Source organism: Megascapheus bottae, chromosome 22 (assembly GCF_031878675.1).
Source record: "Megascapheus bottae isolate mThoBot1 chromosome 22, mThoBot2.hap1, whole genome shotgun sequence".
Taxonomy (NCBI): Eukaryota; Metazoa; Chordata; class Mammalia; order Rodentia; family Geomyidae; genus Megascapheus; species Megascapheus bottae.
Window position 1 is genome coordinate 16,658,274 of NC_143530.1, and position 20,270 is coordinate 16,678,543.

Consider the following 20,270-nt stretch of genomic DNA (forward strand, 5'->3'; position numbering starts at 1 on the left):
AGCCTGTCACAGGAAAATTGTAAAATGAAGATAAAAAAACATACTGCGCATCTTCAAGCAAGCCACAAACTCTCAAACATCGTAGAGTATGACATAACATTCATAACATCAATTTTGTGTGAGCATACTTCAATCAAACCCCAAAGAGCATGTATTCACCACTGCTTACTAGAGGAGACAAACACACAAAGAGATCCAGAGCCAGAAACGATGTAGACATGAGCAATAGTTAACGATGGAGTAGAGAGACGCTAGGCATTTCAGTGCTTGAATGTGAGGAAGATACATAAGGAAACCTGTCCTCGGTCACAACATTTTCTTAAAAGACTTTATGAACAAAATGTAGAAAAAATAGTAAAGTAAGTATTAAAAAATAAATACAAAGTATTTTTACCATTTAAAACTGAGTCTCTGTCCATCACTGTTAATGTTTTATATTGTGGGTATGCAAAATGAGTGGAGCCAGTCATTTATTTAAAAAAAAAAATAGTCCGTGTTGGAGAGTTGGGTACCAATGGCTTAAATTTGTCATCCTGGCTACTTAGGAAGCTGAGATCTGAGGACAGTGGTTGAAGCCAACCTGAGCATGAAAGTGTGTGAGATTCTTATGTATGATGAAACAACTAAGAGTTGAAAGGGGGGCTCAGGCTTGCACACAAGAGCTAAGATGCCCCCCACCCCCAAGAAAGCAGTTATCTTGATATCCTATAATGACATCAGTGAATGCTATGAAGTATGTCTTTCAAGTCTAAAAAACAAAAAGGAAAGAAACCAGTGGGTAGGGATGAGAGGGGAAATGGGAGGAAAGAAACAGAAGGCCCGACATTGTTCCAAAAAGGAAATGTGGTCATTACCTTACTTATGAAATGATAGTTCCTCTGTACAAAACAGTAACAGTAACAATAAAATTAATTTTTAAATACACAAAGAAAGCATTTCACCAAAAAGAATTTTTGGTTCATCATGAAAGACAGACTGAGCATTAAGTAGTGTAAAAGCAGCAATCAGTAATTAGATGAATTTCTGTTGGATTCATATTAATTTTCACTTATTTGTTTAGCACTGTTAAATGCTCAAAACAATCTGGAAAACTGTGACAAATTTGATATCAATATGTTTTCAATGCCAGCACTGAGCCAGATTTCTGTCTTTGGGAATCAGTATAAAGGGACTGAGACTTGCATAACCAACTCTCAGAAATTCTTGAATATTTTCTACGATCAAATGATTCTCTAACAAGAAACTGAAAGGCAGAGAAAGAACACACTCTGTCCAATAAAAGAAAACAAAACAAAGCATGAGAAGGAGAACATTGTGAGCAGCTTTCATTTCAGGAGAAGTTTTGTAGAGAAGCTTGGATGTGTGAAGGTAGAGAACACGCTGGTGGTGCTTGTGGAGAAGAAACACCATGTAGCCACTGGCCACACCCAGGATGCCCTGAAACCCAGCATCCCTCAACACCATGAGGGTAAGAAAAGCCCATCTCATTAGCAAGTTGTCTTGGAGAAAATAGCAATATTGGCCACTTTGAGTAAGGTGGGACATGTTCAAACTGTTGATATTTTTCATGTGGTATAGTAAATTAATGCCTATCAAGGAGTTGAGTATCCAAAAGAACAGCAAAACAGGAAGGATGTTCCATGCAGATTGAAGCTTTAGCTTTCTCCAGGCAGAGTCTCTGGGGCTGATGGTGATGGCCTGGACCAGGGTGAGGAGAGTGCTGGTGCAGATGGAAAGTCCTCGAGCCACTCTCTCTAGGTATACAAAGATCACACAGCCTATATCCTCTAAGAAGTTTTTCACATCATAAGCTGCTAGTGTCTTTGGAATCCCTTTAGACAAAAGCATTATGATGTGTGTAAAAGCCAAGTGGATGAACATAAGGTGTGTAGATTTCTTCTTGTTCTCTTTAAACATGTGCATGTAATTCAAAAGAATAAAGATGTTCCCTGCAATGCCAAGTCCAGATATAGAAACGAAGACTGTTCCCTTCAGAATACTCAAAGACATCTCTTACTTTATAGGTCGAGAAACTAGGATCCACCAAACATCATATTTAAGAAACTGTTGATAAGGACAATACCCATCTGCAAAAGAAATCATATATAACATTTGCATTGTAAATAATAGTCATGTTCCATGTACTCATGTTCCATGTTCCAAAGGACTGTGTTTTTGTTCTACATGACACTCTGCAAATCTTCCCGTCTAAACAGGTTTCTCGGCAAGTGTGCTCACAAATCTAAACATTCTGGGTAGAATGTTTTGAGTTCATAATAGCAAAGCCTATCTATCTATCCCCTTAAATCATTTAACATGTCCAACTGACAGTAACAGAATTGACCCTCAAAGTTCTTTTTTTATTTTTGGGGGCTTGAACTCAGCCTGGTCTGAGTTCTAAGAAATTTTATTTCTTAGAAAGTGTTTCAGGGGAATTAGGTTCGCAACCTAATGTAAAAGACAAAAGTTGATTCATAGAAAACTGCATCAAACATTGAAAAATAAAACATAGAAGGACATTTCAAAGGAAGTGGTGCTGACACAATTTAGAAGGCAAATCAAACAGGAAGCCACATAGACAGGTTTTTTCATAGAACGTGGAAAAATTCCTAGAGCTTTTCTGATTCTTTGAAGAGGGAAAGGAGGCAACCTTATGCAAGTACCTAGTCCAGAGCACTGCCAATATTTGATCCTGAACACACACTCAAAATGGACTCAGTGTTTCTAGAGTCAGCTTTCTAGGACTGCCTTGTAACTTAAAGAAGAAGAATGGAGGTCCGGAGGCTCTCAGCCCCTTTCCACCACACCTTGCTTTACTTAAAGAGAGATTAGTATTCATGTTTCTGATGGAAGTTTGCATAGCATACTATGAATAAGTCAAAGACTTGTCTGGACTACTCACCTATGCAGCTGTGATGCAGTGAAAAGCTGGCAAGCTGAGGTTCTTCCTCCTGACAAGCTGAGGCCTCACAGTCCTATTTGTACCAGCCCAATAAGTGAGGCTCTCAGCTTTCATAAACTACCACACTTTAAGGTTCTCAGTTGTGTCCATGTCACAAGGAGAAAACTGTAGAATCTCAGTCCCTGAAGTACAACTTTTCCTCTCCCTCTACAATTAGTACATATCATTGTCTCAGAAGTTTTCTTTGGCTTAATTGAGACTTAATTAGTTTAATAGGAAGAAGTGAAGTGAAAAACTGAACAGCAAATCAAGTGTCTGGAACTTATGTGTAGAATATCTTGAAACTTGTTTTCATCTTCCCAAAGTTGCAAGATCAGAGCAGAATGTCACTAGCTTAAGGGACCGAATAAAACACTTCCTTTGCTTTCTCAAGCCCTTCTCTAAACTCAGAATGTAAGAAAGATGTTCAGTACTTGGAACTCCAGCATTGAGCATACCCTCCTCATGTACCTCAGGACACGGGGAGTTGTCCATGCCTCCACTAACATTTTTTCTCGCAATTTGGATATGGAGTCTCACACACGTGGGTTTTTTTTGTTGTTGTTAATTTGTTAAGACTCAGTTTTAAGTACTTGCACCTATTTTCTGAGTTTTCAGAATCCTGTTCATGATATCATTGTCTTTCCTATAGTTCCTAAGCTTTTCTGTAGTACTTTCACTTTTCAGTGTTACACTGTAAAGTAGGAGAAAACCATGGGAAGGGCTACCTGATGAATGTTCACTGTAACCTCTCTGTACATCACCACAACAATAAAAACAGATAACGTGATGCAATGGAAAAAAACTGTTTCACTAAGTACTTTTATTTAGGTTCAAATAGCCTTTTGTACCAGGGGAAAGACAGAAGTGTAATTTCAAACTCACACCTATGGATCACCATTGGTCTTGGAACAATTTGTTAAAAAGATTGTCCTCCCCAGCAAAGTTCTTTGGATCTTTTGTCTCAAACCAGGCAGCTGTAGCTCTGTGGGTACATTTCAGAAAATTCTGTGCTATTCTTCTCTGTTTCCATTTCAGTCTGATTCTGTTAAATTCCATTCTATTCCATTGTTTTTTTTTGTGTTCACATCTGTTTTCTTCCATTACCAAGGTGTTTATGTTACTCAGGCTTTCTCTTGTTCCTCAGGTTTACTCTTATTATTTGAGTTCTGTTGTGAATTTTAAGACTAAGTTTTCTATTTCTGTGAAAAATAGCAATGGTATTTTGATGATAGTTGCGATGAAGTTCGACTACTTTTGATAATATAACCATGTCCTCCATACTAATGCTCCTCCTTGTCCTACTGGTAATCCATGAGCAAGGAAATCTCCATCTCCTAGTGTTTTCTTCAAGGAAGACACTGGATTGTTGTATAGTTAACATTGTAGAAGCTTTTCACCTTCCTAACTTTATACCTAGGTTTTGGGGGTACCATTGTGAATGGTATTATTTCTCTTTTCTTTCTCACCATGATCTTTAAAGGTATTGAATAACTATAGTAAGAATAGGAGGGATTTTGTCTCATTCTTGACAGTTTTCTAATCTTATTCTGATGTTATCTATAGGTTTATTATATGAAGTCATTATCCATCCTGTTACAGTATATCCTTTCCTTTGCCAGGCATTTTATCATAAATGAATATTAAATTTCACCCAAGCTTTTTCTCCATTTATTGAGACAATCATGGATTTTTTATTCTTTATTCTGTTTATAGGGTGCATTATGTTGATGATTCCATATGCTTGAAAAATACTTGCCTCACTATACTGAAACCATTTTGATCAGATTGTATGATTTTAAAAATTCATATTTGAGTTAATATGTGTAATAATCAAGAAGATATATGATATTTCCATACTTGTGTACAGTATACTTTGAACAAATTCGAACATTCCATTACAGTCCTATTTTCCTTCTGTGTGATCTTTTTGACATGCCATTTTTCCAGTATTTTATTGAGAAATTTTGTTCCAATAAGCATTAAGGAATTTTTCTATAATTTTGTGACTTCATTTCTACTCGATTCCAGTCATTTTCTGATTCTTTCAAGATTCAGTGATCACTTAAAATATCTTATTGGGGTGGGGACAGTCATGAGGCTTGAACTCTGGGCCTGGACACTGTCCCTCATCTCTGATCCCAATAGCTCAAGGCTATTGCCCTACCCCTTGAGCCACATCTCCACTTCTCTAAAATATGTTGTTTATTCTGTATGGGTTCATGTATTTCTCTTACTGCTGAATTCTAGTTATATTGTATTTCAGTCTGATATAATTCAGTGGCTTATACCTGTGGTCCCCAATACTTGGGAGGTAAGTTTTTGGAACTCTTTGGTCGGATATTCTAGGCAAAGTTTAGTGACAACCAATTTCATTCATAAGATTTGCTTGTGCTTCAAGTGGGCAGTCACAGCTAAATGGGAGACCATGTGTAGAAGGATGGCTATCTCAGGCTAGTGCTGCGGGAGGGGTTTGAAATTTGAATCAAATTGTCCTAAATGTTTATTACAAAGTGGACAAAGGAAAATGAGGACTACCAAAATGTTTAATTGTTTTTTTTTTCAGTTTGCCTTACAGATTTTCTGTAACAACTGCAGGCAGATGATTCTTATAAGTTTATCAGATATAATTTTTGCCCCTAATAAGTTCCATGCTTAAAATTACCACATTGTTGCTTGTAATTGGAATAGAGTGGCTTTTTGTAATGACTCAATGACCAGAAAATGGATTCAAAGCCAGCCTGGGCAGAAAAAGGTCCCCGTGAGATTGTCATCTCTAATCTGACAGCAGAGTGCTAAAAAGTAGAAGCGCTGAGGCTCAAAATGGTGGAGTGCTAGCCTTGAGCTTGAGAGCTGGGGGACAGCATTCAGACCCTGAGTTCAAGTTGAGCAACAGACCAAGAGGAATTCCAATGGGGCATTAATACCAGTGTGGAAAAGGCATTACTGAGATGAAAGCAATGGGGTATCCAAAGGCAGTAAGCCACTATTTGGATGGCAGAGATGGAGTCATTTGTGCTTGGACCTTCAAAATAAATCAAAGCCAAGAGGTCATCGGATTGTTTGTAAGCGTGCCTTTCTAATACCTATGCCTGTCTACTTTATAACTGAGCAGGAACATGCCAGTCATCAGTGAGAGTGGGTAATAAAAAGCTAAGGTGGTCAAATACAGGGGAGAACTTAATAATTTCAACACCCTGTATCTTCTCAAAGCCCTAAGTGAGTAAACTTTGGGCTGGCATCAGCCACATAAATTAAGAAAAACATTGTTGACCTGAGATTGTGTCCCTATTGATCTGTACAAAGGCCTGCACAAGTAATTTAGGTTTTATTAGGGTGACAAAGATCAGGTTTCCCAGGCAGAAAAAATGTTTTTGTGAGGCCAAGAGCTTAGCCTAGTGGTAGCGTGCTCGCCTAGTATTTATGAGGTGCAGAATATGATTCCTTAGTACCATATACTCAGAAAAGGCCAGAAGTAGCACTGTGGCTCAAGTGGCAGAGTGCTAGCCTCGAGGAAAAAGTGTCCAAGGACAGTTCAATCATTCTGGAAAGCAGTATGATGTTTCTCCAAAAGGCTAAACATAGAGTTCCCCTATGACCCAGCAATCCCACCTTGGCATTTACGCAAATGTCCAAAAGCAAGGACATACCGTGTTCATTGCAACATTATTATTTATCATAGCTAAGATATGGAACCAACCCAGATTTCCTTCAGTAGATGAATGGATGAAGAAAATGTATTTATACACAGTGAAATTCAATGCTGCCATTAAAAAAGAATGACATTGCCCCATTCGTAAGGAAATAGAAAGACTTGGAAAAAATCATATTAAGTGAAGTAAGTCAGACCCAAGAAATATAGGCTTCATGTTTTCCCTCATTTGCAATAACTAGTACACATCTAGTAGTCGCCTGACTACAATAGCACAATAGCTATGTGCATATGGCCATATAGGATGAGGATAAGTGAAATGAACTCAAGGATATGGACACAAGAGTTTTGTCTTTGTGTTTGTTGTTCTCAAACTACTGTGTGAAGTTATTTCTTCCCCCCCCCCTCTCTCTTTATGGTTTATCCCATGTTACTGTATCTGACTTTGGTACCTGGTATATTATATATGAGTTTGATAAAGGGAAACGAAGAGGAAAATCAACAAGATTAGGAGGGGTGGGAAGAAGGAAACTGAGAGAAAAACATGAGAAGGGGTATCAGTGTTCAAGAAGTAATGCACCCACTACCTGACAAATGTAACTCTAACCCCTATATGTATCATTCCCACAATAAAATACAACTGAAAAAAAATGTTACCGTGGTAAATTGCTTTGGGACTTCTGCCTAATACTGTCCTTAATAATAAACCAATAGGGCAACAGCCTGCTAAGCCAGTGTACTGCTGGGCGCAGTGGCTCACTCCTATAATCCTAGCTCAGGAGGCTGAGATCTGAGGATCATGGTTCAAAGCCAACCCAGGCACTAAAATCTGTGAGACTTTTATCTCCAATTAATCACCAGAAAACCGGAAGTGACACAGTGGCTCAAGGAGTAGGGTGGTAGCTTTGAGCTGAAGAGCTCAGGGACAATGCCCCGGCCCAGAGTCCAAGTCCCACAACCGATTTAAAAAAAGGGGGGGGGGTGCCCCCGGAGTTTGGCCTAGTGGTAGACTGCTTGCCTAGCATGCATGAAGACCCGGGTTTGATTCCTCGGTATCCCACATACATAGCAAAAAAAAGCCAGAAGTGGTGCTGAGGCTCAAGTGGTAGAGTGCTAGCCTTGAGAAAGTCCAAGGCAGTGCTCATGCCCTGAGCCCAAGCCCAGGACTGGCAAAAAAAAAAAAGCCAGTATATTCAGTGAAAGCCACCAGGAAAATATTGGGAGATTTCACTGAAGTGAGGCCTTAGGTTAAACTTCATTACCATCTGTGTAGAAATTTGCATGCAACCCAGCAAGAGATGAGACAACCCACTGGAGCTGCTGGGAGCTGCTGGGAGCTGCTGGGAGCTGCTGCTGCTGCTGCACATCCCATTTGGAAAAAGTTCTAGGAGGACCAGACATCTGGAGGGAACCGTACATTGTCATCATGACTCCATCACTTTTAACTGCTTCCTGGTGGAAAGCTGCTTTGGCTCTGCAAAGATTTTTATGGGAAATTCTTTCTTAGGTAAATGTAAAAGAAAGAGGAAAAAGGGTCTTGGGGGAGGTCCTGGGATGGTCTGAATATGTGTCGAGTTTTAAAGCAGAGTTTAGCTTTGTAAAAGACCTACTGGCATCTACAATGCTGTAGAGAGCCGGAGACCAAGGCCATATCTCACACTGATGCCCTGGACTAACACAGAGGCAGCTCAGACCTTAAAACTCCTCAATAAAAATAACAGTGCTCATCTGCCAGATCTCAAACCATGAAATATTCAAGTAAGTCGCAGAAGGTTCGAGTATGTAGCAGATAGTATGAGTATGTCTTGATGAGTAGCATTAATATGCAATTAAATTGGCTGTAATGTAAATAGGGTGCACTGATGTGGAACTAGTCTTTCTGTCCTTGTGAAGGATGGTTATGCTTTGCCCAATTGTGAGATGCTTACTGGATGCAGTGCTGGAAGCCAGCAGGTGGGTGCGGAGAAGACCCCAACCTGGAAAGGAATTCGTGCCAGTGGTACCTCTCCAAAAAAGCTTTGAGAGATTGACTTCGCTGCGATCAGGCAAGGAAAGTATGGGTGCCAGTACTTACTTTGTAATGGTGGATACTTTCTCAGGGTGAGTAGAAGACTTCCCTACAAGTCAGAAACAGCCCAGGTTGTGGTCAAATATTACTAACCATAATTTACTGCAGTCCTTACAATTGATTTTGGGGCTTCGGCCCTCAAAAAGAGATGTAAATTTAAAGGAAAAGTACAAGCGTACGCAAGAGGATAACAATGGGTATGGATCATTGTTCTCATAGTCACTTTGGGCCACTATCCTGATTACAGCTTTGATAGGTCCTATTGCCTTATTTTTATTAGCTTTAACTGTAGGACCCTGCCTAATTAATTATCTGACATGTTACATGCGGGACTGAATGCAGTCAAGCTCATCATTCCCCAAACTCAGACCAGCTATGTACCCCTGAATCAGGAGGAAATTGAGTCATATCAATGATTTAAGTACTTACAAAGGAAGAGTTAGGAATGCTGGACCCCCATATTAATGAGGAAATGAGGAACCAGTAAGTCAGGGGTTAAAACTGAAGGCCTAGAGGGATCTAAAACTGCCTGAGATGATTCTGGGAAAGAAAACATCCTGTGGTATTTAGCCTTCTAGCTGCATGAAGATAAACAAGGTCAGGACATTCTGAGGAAAATATATTTATGTTACACAAAATTACAAGGCTAAGAACTTTTTGCTTCTGTAACTGCTTGCTTGCTTACTTCTTGTTTAAGAAGAATCTGTCTGACAATCTGCATGCAGGTTTTGCCTTTATAAACCCCACCCACTGAGGCATGGAGCTATCTTCTAGTATCCTGAGAGTGAGGAGCAGTTGCCACACAGCTAATAAAAGATTCCTAGCCTAGTTGACTGAGCGTTGGTGAATTTATTGCCTTGGTTTGAGTATCACCTGGGTGGCCAGTATATATCAAAGGAGAAAAATAATGCCTCATGGGTTATTACAAGATCAGAGGGGAAAAGGGTGGTATTTTCACACAGAGGGATGTATTTTTACAGTACATAGATAGTTGCCTGTGCTGACATTCAGCATCCACACTGTCTCACGTTCTTCCACACTGAGCTGCAGCCTGTGATAGTCTGAAAGTCAAGGAGAAACTCAAGTTCAGAGAGAACTGTGCTTGTTGGCACACCTGAGGCTCTGCTCAATGCTGCTTGTGAGGCAAACATTACAAGAAAATCTATTTCTTATAATAACATATCTAGCTAAAAAAAAAAACCCTACTCGCTTTCAAAGGAAAAGGATATACCTGAAAAATAAGAAGGGAAAAGGGCTGGGGCACGCAATCAATGGTAAGGAAGCCAGCCTAGCAGGGGCCAGGCCCTGTTTTGCTCTCCCAAATAAAACAGAACAAAGCAAAACATTTACAATACATGACTAATAACATCAATGAAATGGAACTTTCATAAATGTGTTTTCAATGCCAACATTCAGCCAGATTTCTGTCTTTGGGAATCAGCATAAAAGGACTGAGAATTGCATAACCAACCCTCAGATATTCTTGAATATTTTCCATCATGAAATTATTTTCTAAAAAGGCATTTAAAAATAGAGAGAGAACACATTCTGTCCAATAAAAGAAAAGAAAACAAAGCATCAGAAGGAGAACATTGTGAGCAGCTTTCATCTCAGGGGGAGTTTTGTAAAGAAACTTGGTGTTGTAAAGGTAGAGAACACGCTGGTGGTGCTTGTGGAGAAGAAACACCATGTAGCCACTGGCCACAGCCATGATCCCCTGAAACCCAGCATCCCTCAAGACCATGAGGGCAAGAAAAACCCATCTCATTAGCAAGTTGTCTGGAAGAAAATAGCAATAGTTGCCACTTGGACTAATTTGTGATATGTTCTTACTACTGATACTTTTTATGTAGTACAGTAAGTTAATACTTATCAGTGAATTGAGTATCCAGGAAAACAGCAACAGAGAAAGAATATGCCATGTAGACTGAAGCTTTAGCTTTCTCCAGGCGGAGTCTCTGGGGCTGATGGTGATGGCCTGGACCAGGGTGAGGAGAGCGCTGGTGCAGATGGAAAGTCCTCGAGCCACTCTCTCTAGATAAATACAAATCATACAGCCTACATCCTCTAAAAAGTTCTCCACGCCAAAGTCTGCTAATGTCTTTGGTATCCCTTTTAAAAGAAGCATTATGGTGTTTGTAAAAGCCAAGTGGATGAATATAAGGTGTATAGATTTGTTCTTCGTTTTTTTAAACATATGCATATAAGTTAAAACAATAAAGACATTCCCTATAATGCCAAGTGCAGATATAGAAAGGAAGATTGTTCCCTTGAAAAAACTCAAAGACATGTCTTGCAGAGATATGTCTATATCTAGGCAGAGAAACTTTGATTCAGCAAACACCGTATTTAAGAAACTGGTGATAATGACAATAGGCAATCTGCAAAAAAAATCATAAATAACGTAATTTTACAGGATAAATAACAGTCATGTTTCATGTACTCATCTTTTCTCTAAAGGACTCTGCCTTTTTTCTACAGGATATTTGTGAATCTTGCAGTATAGTCTTAGAGGCCTTGGAAAATGTGTTCACAATTCTAAACTTTCTACATAGATTTTTTAAAGTTCATAAGAGCAAAACATAATTAAAACTTACACATTTAACGTATCTAATTCAGTGAAAGAACTGAGCCTCAAAGTCCTTAAACCAGAATTTCTCCCCATCAAAAAGTTTCATCCTCTCATATTCCCATCAAACATTTCCAAAAACCTTGAATCTTGTCTCACCTGTCATTCCCCCAACACACACAATTATGAAATCCTGTTGCTTCAACATTTTCAATGTTTTCCATAACTTCACAGTATTTTAAATATTTCTTACTTTTTGATGAATATACCAATTCAGAGGTTATATTTTCCTTCAAAGTTTATCTTTGATGCATATACCTCAATATTTTTGTCTTTTAATACCTCAAATGATTTGAGGAGTTTTACTACTAACAAATATTCAGTGGATTTTTGGTCCTCAATATTAGGTCAAAGTGTAGAATCTTTTCACCTATGATATAGTACTTAAAACTGAATCCCGTGGGTGCCAGTGGCTCACACCTGTAATCCTAGCTACTCAGGAGGGTGAGCTCTGAGGATCAAGGTTCAAAGCCAGCCCCGGGCACAAAGGACCTGAGGCTTTTATCTCCAATTAACTTCTACAAAACGGGAAGTGGGGCTTGGCTCAAGGGTAATGTGATAGCCTTAAGCTGAAGGGCTCAGGGACAACGCCCAGGCTGAGTTCAAGCCCCATGACCCACAAAAAAAAAAAAAACAACAACAATAACAAAAAAAAAAACTGAATCAGCCAATATTTTTTGCTCACCAAATGTCAGAGAGCCCTACTGGCTCCAGCTAGGAGGAGTGCCTTAGAGGAACTATGGCTTGCTGCCTGCGGTCATTAGGAGAGGTTTAAATTCTCATGGTGTGCCCATAGGATCCTCTGAGAGAAGTCTGAATCACTTCTGGATTTTTAATCTTTTTCAAAGTAGATCAGGAAAAGGAGATTACTGAACATATTGTGTGTGGTTACAAGATGAGAACAGATTTTGTGTTAGTAGTATTACCCGATATTGATTGCATGTGGTTAATCAGTTGGGGACATTGTTGGTTTGAAATGATAGTATTCAAATAGGGTGTCAATGATGTTATTTTGCACTTGCTGCATGACCTTAGAAGAAACACCAATCTCAATTGACTTTTCAGGCTCCTTTAAAAGAAGCAATAGTGACTGTTTGCCTACATTTTCTTGGGAAACTCTATAGAAAACTAGTTTTAAAGACAGGATTTACAATAAGCCAGAAAGATAAAGCCTTGTCTGGGCTTACTATGCAATAGTCCAGGTAACTTAATGTCCACAGTTGGTCATTTTCTCAAATAAAAATAAGACAGTTGCCTTTTGCTCCATAATACTAGGATAAAATTGATGTGACTTCCCTGGGGTTATGGTATTCACAACTTCATCAGCCTTGTCATTTACTCCCTGATTCAAGAAAAGAAGCTTCTTGGTTTTGAACTATTGTAATCCTCTGCTAGGAGAGTCCAAGTTTAAAGCCTAGATGCATATGACCATATAGGTTGAGGCTAAATGAGAGGACCTCAAGGATATGGAAATAAGAGCAATATAATGAATGAATGTTGTTCTTAATGCACTATGTTATTTCTCATCTCTTTTGTTGTCCCTTGGTTATTCTCATATTGTTACAGTATCTTACCTTGTAATCTGGTATATTATATATATGCTATGTGTTTATTTGAAATAGGAAAGGGAAGGGGGAAAACAAGATGAGGGGAGTGGGTGAGGGGAGGCAAATGGGAATAAAAACATAAGAAGGGATATCAATGTGTGTGAAGTAATGCTCCTAATATCTGGCAAATATAACTGTAATCCCTTTATTAATTATAATAAAAATATATGAAAAAAGAAAAGAAGCTTCAAGTTTCTGAGGCACATTTTTTTTGTAGTACATATGAGTAAAATAAGGAATTGTTAGGTCTACTCACCATGTTAACTGTGGTGAAGTCCTTCTGGCCTAGGGAGGCTTCTCAAGTCATACTTGTACCTTCTGTGTATCCAGTGTCAGAAACTAGTGCTGACACTTCAGTTTCCTCACTTGTCTCCCTGACAGGCAGAAGGAAAGTCTAGAGAGTTTCCAGTCCCTGAAGTGCAACTTTGCTTTTCCCCTCCACAATTACTACATTGATTGCATCAGAAATTGTATCAGGCTTAATTATCCTTTAGTAATTCTGCATACAAAAGTGAGAAAGTTTAACTTGAGAGCAGGTATGGGAGGGGGCAGTGAATGGGTGATACAGACCAAGAAAGAAATTTGCTCATTACCCAACTTAGGAAATGGTAACTCCTCTGTACCACACCTTAATAATGACAATAAAATTGCATTTTAACAAAATGACAAAGTGAACTACAAACCAAGTTTCTGTATATACTACTTATTACAAATGAGGGAAACCAGGCAGCCTATGTTTCTTTGGGTTACTTTATTTAATATAATTTTTTCCAAATCTTTTTATTTTTTTATAAAAGGAGTGATGCCTTTATTTCTAATAGAAGCACAGCATTCTGCTGTATATGTATACCAAATTTTCTTGATCCATTCATTGACTAGGGGCATCTGGGTTTGTAAAATATTAAATTTCTGTTCTATAATTTATTGATATCAAAGATTGGCTCTATTATTTATTCTAATGCCATGAAGGATCTTCCTAATCCTTGGATTCTTGGATTGTAAATAAATATGAACGTAAAACTAAGAATGTCATTATTTTTTCCACTGTTGAAAGGCAAGCTCATGGTCACTGATTCTGGACACTGGTGATACACTATCACGTGTGACTCTATAATGGTCTCAGTTTTGTAATGTACATACTACTTTACTGTTTGACAAAAGATGTGTGTGATTTTCTTTTCTTAAACAATGTTTAAATCAGATAGGAAACCTCAGGAGATTAACCAAACAAATTAACTTAAAATTTTAAGTGCTGGATCCTTTGGAAATCCATACAAAGATAAGTTAGTCTTTCCTTTAGAAAATTATCTTATGATATAGATAGACACTTGGGGAAAAGTTCTTGGATGTTCTAAGCCACCACCCAGAACAAAAGCCTCAGGAACAAGGAATAGTGTCTGTGAAGTTTCATCTTGCAGTGTAGAAGAAGCAGCAGGAGCACTGGGTAGAAACTCAGCACTGCCAGTAGCTATGTGTGAACTGACACATGGTCTCCTCTTTCAGACTCTCTCATTAGCTGTGAACTGGGGGTCTAGACCAGGTTTTCTGAGGCTGACTCCATTGGGGCCCATGTAAGAGCCTCTGGTCAAGTAACTGTGGCGTCAGAGTGCCTCCTTGGACTGCAGTGAGCACACAAGACTGTTGACCAGGTTCTTTGCTGTTAGAGGTAGTTATTCCAAGTAGTTCCTTCTCAGCATGGCCACGCCCTCAGCTTACAAAGGCGCTTCCCTGGGGGGGTGGGGGGGTAGGTACCAGGGAACAGGAAAAAAGAATGCTTTTCCAATAGTCTCAACTACGGTATGGGTCATTAAAGCTAAAATCATTCTGCCCCATACTACTCCTCAAGGGTGTCCACTCCAGGTGTTTATTCAATAATCTTCAAAGTAGCAATTCCCACATCTCTCAGAGGTCCCCAACACATTTTATAAGCATCCTCTTAGTTAAGACACTACTGGGATTGCAAGTGTGGATCCATCCTCTCTGAAATAAGGTACTCAGAAAAAGCAGCATACTGTGATGAAGCATTCTTGTGTTTAAGGTAGTGGAGAGATCAAGGTGCTTCTATATGTGATATTTGAACAAGGAATATCCTGAAAGTAAACAAATGTATGGTTTTAAGAAATGCATGCAGCGTTTCAAAATGCTTCAATTGTTGGGTAAATGTACTTCAAATGTACTTCAAAATGTTGGGTAAAATATTAGATTTTTGAACACAATGATAGCCCACTTAGTTTTACTGGTTTTTGACTATATTTATGAATGTTATATGTACCCTAGGAACAACAATAAAAATAAATAACCTTTTCTATTTGAGCAGTACTTTTTTAATACTTTGTGCCAAAATGTAGTGATCACACCAAGTACTATTTATTCATCCATCCATGTGTCATATTATATATTTATTTATATATTCTGATTTCAGAAGTATTTGGTGCAAAGTTTCAAACTACTTACTTGCCATTGCATATAATGGCAAATCGTATTGTGCAATATAATTTGCTTGTATATTTATACACAATGCAGTATGTAATCGTTGTATCTCTCTGTTTCTCTCTCCCTCTCTCTCTCTCTCTCTCTCTCTCTCTCTCTCTCTCTCTCTCTCTCTCTCTCTCTCTCTCTCTCTCTCTCTCTCTCAGAGAATACTGAGGGGCTGGGAGTTTGGCCTAGTGGTAGGGTGCTTGCCTAGCATGCATGAAGACCTGGGTTCGATTTCTTGGTACCATAGAAAAAAGCCAGAAGTGGTGCTGAGGCTCAAGTGGTAGAGTTGTAGCCTGGAGAAAACCCAAGGCCAGTGCTCAGGCCCTGAGCTGAAGCCCAACACTGGCAAAAAAAGAAAAAAGAGAAAAGAAAAAGCAGGGATAGAGGGGTGATTCAATAGGAAGGTACTTGCCACAAGACCTCAAATTCAAAGTCAAGTACAAAAAGAAAACAAAGCTAAAAAAAAAAAAGAGAGAGAAAGGTTTAACTGACAACTTTGTTTAAAATTATATGGTTTCTTTCAAACGCAATTATACAGTGATGTATGAGCAATCAAAAATCTCCAGTGTCATAGTTGCTTTCCTACTTTAGAATTTTATTTGTATGGAATGCACTGTAAGTTATATAAATGTAGGTAGATATACATGCATATACATGAAACAATTTGAGACCTCTATTTTATTAGAAAAATGATGGATTAGTGAGATTTCCAGTACGGGTCCTAGGTTTTCCATGAGCAAACATCAAGCAAGACAGGAAACATAATTAAAGTAATAGCAAAAATTATTAAAAACCATGTTATTAAGAAAAGCTAGAAAAAACTCTCATAAAGATTATTGGGCAGACTCAGAGAGATCAATGATACAGTTCTTTGTGTTTCATCTTTATTGGAGCTTAAAAAGAAGTTCTTAGAGAGTTTTATAAACATATCCAGACAGAGACGCTTTTATTAAATATATATCATTATAGTTTCTACCATAATTTCCTTGCTTAGTAGTATTTGCTCTAATACCTTTGAGTGTCTCCTTCTTATTAATTACATATATCTATTAAAAATAAAATCCAACACTGTTCTCTTCAAATATTTTATGCAATATTTTTATTATAATTAATAGAAGGATTACATTATATTCACCAGATAGAAGGTGTATTACTGAACAATCATTGCTACCCCTTCTCCTATTTTTGTCCCCATTTCCCTCCCCTACCCTTTCCCCTCATCTTGTTTTCCCCCCTTCCCTATCCTATTTCAAATAAACATATATTCAATATATCAGATAACAAGGTAAGATACTGTAACAATATGAGATAACCAAGGGACAGCAAAAGAGATGAGAGACAACATAGTACATTAAGGACAGCAATCACTCATTATATGGCTTTTGTTTCTATATCCTGGAGGTCCTTTCATTTAGCTTCATTCTATATAGCCTTATGTATTTAGGTTTTGTTCTATTGTAAATCTCTGCTAGGAGATAACCAAGGGACAACAAAAGGGATGAGAAATATTTCTTAGATCTGTTGTCCTCTATAAGATTCTCCTTTCTCCTTTAAAAGTATCATGGCTTTTTACTTTTGAAGAATTCAGAATAATTTTGCAATTGTTTTTTTATATCTAATATCATCCATATCCATGTGATCATTTAACTTGCTGTTATCCAATATGTTTCCTTTAAATTCACTAAATTTGTAGGCTTTGTAGTATTAAGTGTGATGACTTGATTTTAACTAGTTCTAAATATTTTACTGGACTTCCTTCAATAATATTGACAGTTGAGGCTGTCCTGTGGACCCATCAAAATCTTGCAGTAGATTTTAGAGCATGATAGGATTAGAATGAAGCAGAAAGAATTGGGAAAAGAAATATTTCTATATTATTTATAATTCCATTAAGAGATACATGTCATACTTCTGTTAGGAAGGAAAGCTCTTCACCAACTTGAAATATTAGAAATACCTGAAGAGCTGTATGTAGGACCAACCCACAGGAGGCATGCATTGTTAAGCAAGGCAGCATAAACCTAATGTTTCTAGGGACAATGAGATATCCTATAGCTTAGGGTGCAGACATGGAGTGTAAGCCCATCTCTGTCAGTACTAAGAGTTTGTGTTCTAAGCCTAATTTGTAAATAAAATCTTATTAATTTTTATCAGTATTAGACTTTGAACTCAGGGCCTAATGTTTGCTAGATTGTCACTCTATCACTTGAGCCACACACACTCTTAGTCCTGTTTTTTCTGATAATTTTGGAGATAAAATCTAGTGAACTTTTGTGTCTGGGCAAGGCTCAAACTGATCTGACAGATCTGACCGATTACCTCTGGGTAATCATTAAACATTTAAAAAAATTATTATAAAGTTGTTATACACAGCAATTACAGTTACATTAAGTCAGTACATGAGAACATTTTTTTAACAGTTCTAGGCCTTGAACTCAGGGCCTAAGCACTGTCCTTGGGCTTTCTCAAGGATGAAGCTCTACCACTTGAGCTACAGCACCATTTCTGGATTTTTCTATGTATATGTGGTACTGAGGAATCGAACACAGGTCTTCATGCATGCTAGGCCAGCACTCTACCACTAGGCCAAACTCCTGGCCCCAGAGAACATTTTTTTTTTTTAAGTGTCAGCAATTCCCTCATTTTCTCTAAGTTTTCTTTAGCTATCTGATGGAAAGAGTTGACACTCCACACACATATCTACATTAAATGTCTCTAAGAAATTAAGGATTGCATATCTTGTTAACATTTATGTAGAATCAAATCGATTTACAGATCTTTGTGGGAATACACTAATAGCACAGTATAACATGAGTAGAGCCCTAAGTAATGATGTCTAGAAACATTCTACAAGTTGTTTTAAAATATGACTTATTTGCTAATTTTGAAAGAGATGAATTGACATTCTCAATAATAATGGAAAATATGGAAAGTTATAAACTGAAATTTCATTCAGTATGAATGAAAATTGGTTTCTTAAATTCTTTAAAAATTTAGTCATTTCTTGCTAGCCCTGGGACTTGAACTCAGGGCCTAGGCACTGTCACTGGACTTTCTTTAGGCTAGTGCTCTACCACAACACCATTTCCAGCTTTTTCTGTGTATGTGGTACCAAGGAATTGAACCCAGAGCTTTGTGTATGCTAAGCAAGCACTCCACCACTAGGCCATATTCCCAGCCCCAAATTTATAGTTTTCCACATTTATCCAGAGATTTGTTTTTTGTACATAAACAAAATCATACCATATTTCTTTTCATGGTAAAGCCCTTTTCTCTGGCATTGCTTTTTAACTGGTTAAAATTACACATTATAAGTCATACACTTTCACCTCATCATTCCTTTATAAATGGCATCTGACTGCATTCATTCTATGAATAAATATTTACAGATATTTTAACATGACCAAAGCACTTTAACCACTAGGCCAAACTCCCAGCCTGGAATACACATTTTTATATTTAAACTATTTTGAAATCACTTTGATTTATAACCAGCCAAAGAGAAATAAGAACTATCCAACTTAGTACAAAATCATTGAAACAGACATTTTCTTAATGCCTTTCTCCAAAACTTACAACTAATTAGTTTCCCATCTCTGTGAATCAGCACAAATGGACTGACAAATGCATAACCAATGGTCAAAAACTCTTGGGCATTTAGCATCACAAAATTATTCTGTAAGAGAGAATTTGAAAGGAAAGAAAAAAGGTACTCTATCCAATAGAAGAAAAGAAAACAGAGCATCAGGAGGAGAACACTCTGAGCAGCTCTCATTTCAGGAAGAGTTTTGTGGAGGGGAGAGCTCTGAAGGTAGAGAACACGCTGGTGGTGCTTGTGGAGAAGGAATATCATGTAGACACTGGCCCCACCCATGGCACCCTGAAACATGGCATTGTGTATGGCCATGAGAATAAGAAGTATCCATTTGATTTTCTGACTATCTATTTGAAAAGAACAATAATGGTTATTTTTGGCAGCTTCCGTTGTGTTTTTTCTGCTACTTGTGATGTAATGAAGTAAGTTGATACTTTTCAAAGAACTGAGGATCCAAAAGAAGAGAAGCAGGGGAAGCATTTGCCATGGAGTCTTTGGCTTGAATCTCCATGGCAGAGAGCCTCTGGGACTGATGGTGATGGCCTGGACCACAGTGAGGAGACTGCTGGTGCAGATGGAAAGGTCCCGGCTCAGCCTCTCCAGATAAACAACCATCTTGCAGCCTGTATCATCCAGGAAGTTTCTCAAACCAAAAGTTGCTATTGTTCTTGGTAATCCTTTGGAAAGAAGTATTATGGTATTTGCAAAAACCAAGAGGGTGAGAATAAGGTGTACAGACTTCTTCTGAGCACTTCGCCAATAACTATATATAAAATGGACAAAAACAATGTTGTTCCCTACAATGCCAATTGCAGTTACAAAGAGGAAGATGTTTCCCGTGACAAGGTTCAAAATCATTTCTTGTGTTATGGCAGAAAAACTTGGATCCACCAAATACCCTTGTGGAAAAAGCACCAGTAATGGTGATAATTATCTGCAGAAAGATAGTTCACGCTTTCAGCAACTTTCTCGTGTATAAGGGACATTTATTTTATAAGAAGTTGTGCAGAGTTTTTGAGCATCAAACTTGTTTCCTTGGCACTCTTTGAATTATTTTACTATTCTCAAATGCTATTTTGAACAATAGCAGCCTGTTGACACTGTTTTCATGTTGGTGCACTATGTCTTAGATGTTTATCTAATTGGGGGAAATGAATGGGGAGATAAATGACTAAAAGTGAACCAGTGCAACAGCGATATTCCCAAGACACTATGTTAGAAATGAGGGGAGGGGACATGCGGGAGGGAAGTAGAGAAAATGAGGGAAGTGGTAACAACAGGAAATGTACTCATCTTACTT

The 20,270-nt window shown here is 38.1% G+C and overlaps 3 protein-coding genes across 3 annotated transcripts; all 3 read right to left on the reverse strand.

Moving 5' to 3' along the window:
• Positions 1 to 1,119: 1,119 nt before the first annotated feature.
• Positions 1,120 to 2,010, reverse strand: LOC150048228 (vomeronasal type-1 receptor 3-like). The gene has a single exon (XM_090356211.1). It carries the CDS (start codon positions 2,008 to 2,010, stop codon positions 1,120 to 1,122), a length of 891 nt encoding a protein of 296 aa, XP_090212337.1.
• An 8,050-nt stretch (positions 2,011 to 10,060) lies between these two features.
• Positions 10,061 to 10,951, reverse strand: LOC150048229 (putative vomeronasal receptor-like protein 4). The gene has a single exon (XM_090356210.1). The coding sequence runs from the start codon at positions 10,949 to 10,951 to the stop codon at positions 10,061 to 10,063; it is 891 nt and encodes a 296-aa protein (XP_090212336.1).
• A 7,956-nt stretch (positions 10,952 to 18,907) lies between these two features.
• On the reverse strand, positions 18,908 to 19,828 carry LOC150048230 (vomeronasal type-1 receptor 4-like). The gene has a single exon (XM_090355271.1). It carries the CDS (start codon positions 19,826 to 19,828, stop codon positions 18,908 to 18,910), a length of 921 nt encoding a protein of 306 aa, XP_090211397.1.
• Between the last annotated feature and the right edge of the window lie 442 nt (positions 19,829 to 20,270).